The sequence below is a fragment of the Hevea brasiliensis genome, chromosome 9 (assembly GCF_030052815.1).
Source record: "Hevea brasiliensis isolate MT/VB/25A 57/8 chromosome 9, ASM3005281v1, whole genome shotgun sequence".
NCBI classification, from domain to species: Eukaryota; Viridiplantae; Streptophyta; class Magnoliopsida; order Malpighiales; family Euphorbiaceae; genus Hevea; species Hevea brasiliensis.
This window is the reverse complement of record NC_079501.1, coordinates 27288498-27294918: the sequence shown is the minus strand read 5'-3', so window position 1 is coordinate 27294918 and position 6421 is coordinate 27288498. Positions and strand designations below refer to the sequence as shown.

General features: G+C 33.6%; 1 protein-coding gene across 1 annotated transcript; it reads left to right on the top strand.

Moving 5' to 3' along the window:
• Positions 1 to 609: 609 nt before the first annotated feature.
• Positions 610 to 3991, top strand: LOC110645364 (ACT domain-containing protein ACR8). Its single transcript, XM_021798498.2, has 7 exons — positions 610 to 1157; positions 1705 to 1750; positions 1892 to 2006; positions 2150 to 2217; positions 2317 to 2883; positions 2982 to 3086; positions 3181 to 3991. Exons 1-7 carry the CDS (start codon positions 1096 to 1098, stop codon positions 3544 to 3546), a joined length of 1329 nt encoding a protein of 442 aa, XP_021654190.1. The 5' UTR covers positions 610 to 1095; the 3' UTR covers positions 3547 to 3991.
• Positions 3992 to 6421: the final 2430 nt, after the last annotated feature.

The following is a 6421-nucleotide window of genomic DNA, read 5'->3' as shown; positions in this document are numbered from 1 at the left end:
GTTATTTTAAAATAATTTATAATGTGTTTTAAGCTGTGTTTCTTATTATTTTTTATTATTATGATTATAAACTTATATAATAATAAATTATGAAAATAATTATGAATTAATATAAGTATAATAACAATTGAGTGCTAGCTTATTGAACTCAAACTCGAACTCGAGTTTATCAAATTTAAACTGAGCTTGATTTTATCACGCTTGCATTCGAGTTCGTTTTAATGGTTTATTAAATTTGGCAACAGTCGAGTTTAAGTTTGGCTCATTAATACAATAAATAAACTTAAACGAGTTAAAGTTTTATTTAGCATATTTTTATCAAGTCAAGCTCAAGTCTTAATATTAAAATTAAAATCAAGCTTAAACTCAAACTCAAAAACAAATCAAAACTCGATTCGGCCTGATTTATTTAAAGACACGTGAAGTTAAGACGTGGCATCCGAACTGGACGTATGAAAAGCCATGATTGGGGATCGAGCAACATCTGGCAAGAGGATCCAGCTGCCCTTCAGTTAAGGAGCGGGCTGGCGTTACCCACGCTAAGAGACCCGTTTTTGCTCATAGGCGTGGTTTGCTTCGTAATAAATTACAAAAAAAAAAAAAGAAAAATAACATAATATTGAGCAAAAAAAATATTGAAAATATATAGGGGGAGAGGTACATAGGCAAGAAGAGTCATCTCTCAAGAATAAGGCGTGCTTTGCGCTTGAGAGAGCACTAAAGTGAGAGAAAGTAAAACATTCGAGAGAGAGAGGGAAAGAAAACCAGGGAAGAGAAAGAAGGGAAGTTGAGTTTGGTGGGGGTTGTTAATGGCGATTTGGACGAAGTGAAAACAGAAGTGGGTGTTTTGAGAAAATCTGGCATTTGGCTTTGTTTGATAACAGCTCAGAAGGGATCGTTATTTTTCTTGGCTTTTCACGGTGTTTGGCCTTGCTGGGTCTTTGAATATCTCGTCCTTTAGCTTTGTGGGCTGTTAAAAAGACAAAACATTAGCAGGATTCAGCAAGGAATACCCTCTATTTTTAGCGCTCGAGGTGGTTTTCTGTTTTTTGGTGTTGAAATTCAACCAAGGAAAGGAAGAAAAGCTTTATAGAAATGGAGTGGAGTGCTTGTTTGGATGAGTATGAAAAGCTTGTTATAAGGATGACCACTCCCAGGTTTGTTCTTTCTTTTCCTCATGTTAAGCTTTTAGTTTTCATTTTCTTGAGTTTTCTTCTTTCCCTGGTTCTATTTCTGCTTTTTAATGGTGATTACCAAGCATCTATTTCTGATTATTGCCCTTTTCTTTTTGGTCTCTTTGTGAATTAATGGGTTCTAAGAATTTTTTCTGGAGTATTTAAAATTTTCTGACACCCAAATCTCTGCTTTCCGTTTCCAGAAATTACGTACATAACCCACATCAGATGCTGGGTGATTCTACATCTCTTTTGAATATCCTTCCTTTTTTTTTTTTTTGACAAATTGAAGTTCTGTATAATGCGCTTAATTAACATAAATTTTACAATAATTTGGTTCTTTGTTAATTTTTTTGACTTGTCTCGATTTTCCAGTAGTTTACAAATCCTACTTCAGACTTTTTCAGTGATCTCTGATTAGTATTTTCCCTTGCTTTCTAATATTTGGAATGATCATTCTTTTTAACTTAGTATTTAAATTCCCATATAAAAGTAATTACTCTGACTTGACTTTTCTCTGCTTTTGCAGGGTTGTCATCGACAATGCCGTTTGCCCCACTGCAACTATAGTCAAGGTAACCCTTCCACGGAACCACAAGAAACCCACAAATCAGATTTCCAATATAGTGTCTAAAGAACTGACTAAACATACAAACATTTTGTTTCCGTCTAATTTGTTCCAAAATATTGACTCAAAACTTTTCCTCTTCTTACAGGTTGACAGTGCCAGGAAACATGGAATTTTGCTCGAGGCTGTTCAGGTTCTCACGGATCTGAACCTTTCAATTAAAAAAGCTTACATTTCTTCCGATGGACGATGGTTCATGGATGGTAAGAAATTCATTTAAAAACCAAAAGAAAAAAAAAAAAGTTTCCTTGCTAAAATGCGCTGCCAGACCCGCGCACGTTAGCGCTTTCTTGTTTCTTTGAGAGTTGCATTAATCAATTTTCTGGATTTCTTTCCTGCTTTGCAGTTTTTCATGTGACTGATGTAAACGGAAATAAATTGACAGACGAGAGCGTTATTAACTACATTGAACAGGTATTTATTATTACTTCCAAGCAATTTACTTTAGTTTGTAATTAGTAGAAATGTTTGTTTTCGGAAACTCAAAACTATTTCATGTTTTGTGCATTGCAGTCACTTGGTACCATTCACTATGGCAGGACCCTTGATTTTAACGGTTTAACAGCATTAGAACTAACTGGCACGGACAGGGTTGGCCTTCTCTCGGAGGTCTTTGCTGTGCTAGCTGACCTGCAATGTGATGTGGTAGAGGCTAAAGTTTGGACTCACAATGGCCGAATTGCTTCATTCATTCATGTAAAGGACTGCAATTCAGGGTCCCCTATTGAGGATTCACAACAAATTGATAGAATTGAGTCTCGCTTAAGGAGTGTGCTTAAGGGGGATAATGACATTAGGAGTGCGAAAACATCAGTTTCTATGGCTGTCGCACATACAGAAAGAAGATTGCATCAAATGATGTTTGCTGATAGGGATTATGAACGGAAGCCTATTTTGCGGCTTAGTGCTGATTCTCCTGTGGTTACGGTTCAAAATTGGATCGAGAGAGGTTATTCAGTTGTTAATGTTCAATGCAAGGATCGAATGAAACTTTTGTTTGATGTTGTTAGCAACTTGACAGACATGGAATATGTTGTATTTCATGGCACAATCAACACAGCTGGGGATAGGGCATATCTGGTACGTTTCAATTATCTTAATTTGGTTTCTATGGATGAAACTGGTAAACTTGATTTTGTGTGCTTGTTATTTACTTGTGTTTTCTAATTTTGTTTTAGGAATTCTACATTAAACACACTGATGGAACCCCGATTAGCTCAGAACCTGAAAGGCAGAGGGTTATCCAGTGCTTACAAGCTGCAGTTGAGAGAAGAGCATCTGAGGTAATTCTTCAATTCTTATGTCATATTCTTAGTCTGATTATGTACTTGTTGGGCGTATCTGGCAAACTTTAATGGGAATATTTTTAATTAACAGGGTGTAACGCTAGAATTATGCACCCCAGATAGACAGGGTCTTTTAGCAGATGTGACAAGAACATTTAGAGAGAATGGTCTCAATGTGACAAGGGCCGAAATTTCCACCTCTAGAGAGATGGCTGCAAATGTATTCTACGTAACAGATGCAATTGGTATCCCAGCAGATCCTAAGATAATTGACTCAGTTCGGCAAAAAATTGGATTGAGTAAATTGAAAGTGAAGGAACTGCCACCACTTGTATACCATCAAGAGGCCGAAAGGGAAGAGCAAGGGGTAGGAGTTGCTGGGACAGTGTTGTTATCACTTGGGAGCTTAGTGAGAAGGAATCTGTACAATTTGGGATTGATCAGATCATATTCTTAATGTGAAACATAAAAGGCAAATTGGGTTGAGAAAGAGACATGTCGGCATCTCTTCTGAGGTGAGCAATATTCTTTGCTTCAGGTTTGGGCTTGGCTTGTGTACATAAGGCAAAAGGTCGAATTTGGTGATAGTAGCATTAGTAGTAGTTGGTTATAGTTGATTTGGTTGGTTGAATGGATAAAGAGACAGATTGAGGGGTTGTTCCACCACATCATATATTTTAAAGAAAGACATGATTGGTTTGAAGGAAAGATCTGAATTTGGAGAATTGAAATATAGAAAGTAGGAGGTGTTGGTGGAGGGTTGTGATAAATATTAGCTTTGTTGTTGGGAGAAAGAAGAAAATTAGGTAAATTTGAAAAGAATGACTTCATATACAGCACACTGTTGTACATAACGACCTCTTAATGTATTAGCTTTAATGGTAGACTTGATTATTCTTTTATATCATTCTTATTTAAATACTCACCAACTCCCTTCTCTCTCTCTCTCTCTCTCTTAGAGATCAAGGAATCTAGTGTTTCTTTGATTTGTAAATGGGGATATGAGGTCCTACATCAATGGATTAAAAAGAATAAAATTGCAAAATGTGTCTGCTCCTAAATGCCCCCATGTAAACTTGAATCACAGCTCATCAGGGATGTATTTAAAGATATTTTGAACATGGATGGAAGTGAATCTGATAAATCAAAAATCAAATTATGAATTTGAATATGTCAATGTGAAAGAAGAATTCATAATTTTGAAACCCTTCTTGAAGGGTTGCTGGAGAATGTGAATAGATCAGTTAATAGTTAGGAATGAGTTGAATGCATGATGAGAGGTGGATGAATGAAAAGTCCTAAAGCATTCAATGACTTTGAATAGACTGATGGTTAAGTTGAAAACGCGTAGGGCTGGTGATGGGGTTGGCATGCACCGACCACCGTCCTAAACTTCATTATTCTTTTGATTTTGTCTAATAAATGTATACCTTGTTTGAGCTGCAAACTAGAAAATGTTAAAAAAGTCCAAAATGGACCAATTTTCAACTTCCCAATCATGCAACAACTTACTGCCTTAAAAACCCTTTTACATCGCTGTAGATATATATATATATATATATATATATTATACAGATTAATTTCTTTATAATTAATGGCTATTGTCATTTATAGTAAGTATTTAATTTTTTTTTTGATATTTTTGTTATATATTTATTATATTAGATTTGTTATGACGGAAATATTATTTAAAATATGTTAATAAAAAATTACAGTAATTAATTTCAAATTAATGTAAAAATTCAGAATAATTTAATTATAATAATATTTAAAATTATATTTTAAGAAAATAATTTGAAACCGGAATTTCGAGTCATTGACATATGACAGCACGTGAGTGTGAGGTTGAGGTTCCAGAACACAAGAGTTGACTAAATTTCTGAACGTTAAATCCGCCGGTTAACGTGGGTGGCTGAGCTGGCAGCGGCTAAAATAGAACACTGTGACAGTCACGTGATCTCTGATTGGCACGGCTTTTCATATTTTGCTTTTTCTCAGCCCATACACGTTTCTGGCTCACATTCTAAGGGCTTGTTCGACAAAAATATTTTTTTTCAATGTATAATTAAAAAATATTGAAAAGTAATTTAAAATTAAATTTAATAAATTTTAATTATTAAAACATCAAAATAGCAACATTTTACTTTTTTTTAATAGGAAGATGAGTTTGTTTAAATATGGTAAACCCCCGGCAACGCAGACGTTATTCTAGAAAGTTAGTGAAAGCAGCCAGCTCCTCAATTTGAAAACCCATTGGAGCAATGAACTCTAATCATAGCAGAATAATGCAGAAACCATTAATTCTTCTGGAAGCATTTTAGTTGCAGAACAGAGCTCAAGAATCGAACAAAGCAACTGCTTAGCAATGAGACTTGTTTGTTTTTTTGTATTGTAAGAATTATTGCAAGAAATCTGTTTTAATTAATTTTTATTCTTGTGCATGGGCTTTATCTTGTTTTACACAGCTTTGACGTCCAACATGTATCGGAAAGGAAAGGTATCCATGTTCTTGAATCTCACAAAGCAATTGCCCTTAACCATCTTTAAAGCAGATTCCAGCCCACCTCTGAGAAATTAAAAGTACATGAATATATGTATGATAATCTACTTGTTATTGAGTGGCAATTGTCTTGAAGAATATTATATAAATTATGCATACCTTTTAATCTTTCTTATTCTATTTGTTGGCTCCTCCCCCAGCTATTGATTAATTTTAGTTAATTAATCTTTCTTATTCTACAAACTAATCGTCCGTACCAGGAATATAAGCAATCTGCTTTTTGCTGGTTAACTAGCATCATATCTCAATTAGTTCCACCATATATTCCTCTATCTTTAACTTTTAATGGTGTTTTGTACGAGATTAAGAAGTAATTATTATCTTTTTAATTTTTAATCACTCGTTAATTTTGTTTAGAAACTTAAAAAAATTATGTTAATTTTTTACTTTAATAATATTAATACCCTTTTGAGAAATTCAATGTTAACTTTAGCCTTAGGAGAATTAAGTTAATAATTACCTTCTATAAAAATTAGAATTTATAAGAGTAACATTTAACTCTTAGAGTATGTTTAGTAGAAGGTTAAAAAATCAAGAATTAAATGTTACCCTTATAAGTTTTAATCTTTAAAGAGGGTAATTATTTACCCAAGCTTTCAAAATTAATATTTAATCTCTCAAGAAAGTATAAATATTACTAAGATGAAAAGTTAATTTATTCTTTTTTAAGTATTTAACAACGTTAATAAAGATTAAAAGTTACATATCTTTTGATAATTGTTGCCTACATATTTTATGTTAAATTTAAATTGATTAATTGGTTTCAACTTAA

Excerpts from the sequence above, each read along its gene's own strand:
- LOC110645364 (XM_021798498.2), top strand. The coding sequence starts at position 1,096 with ATGGAGTGGAGTGCTTGTTTGGATGAGTATGAAAAGCTTGTTATAAGG. Across the intron at positions 1,751-1,891 it reads CCACTGCAACTATAGTCAAG|GTTGACAGTGCCAGGAAACA; the intron begins GTAACCCTTCCA and ends CTCTTCTTACAG. Across the intron at positions 2,218-2,316 it reads TTATTAACTACATTGAACAG|TCACTTGGTACCATTCACTA; the intron begins GTATTTATTATT and ends TGTGCATTGCAG.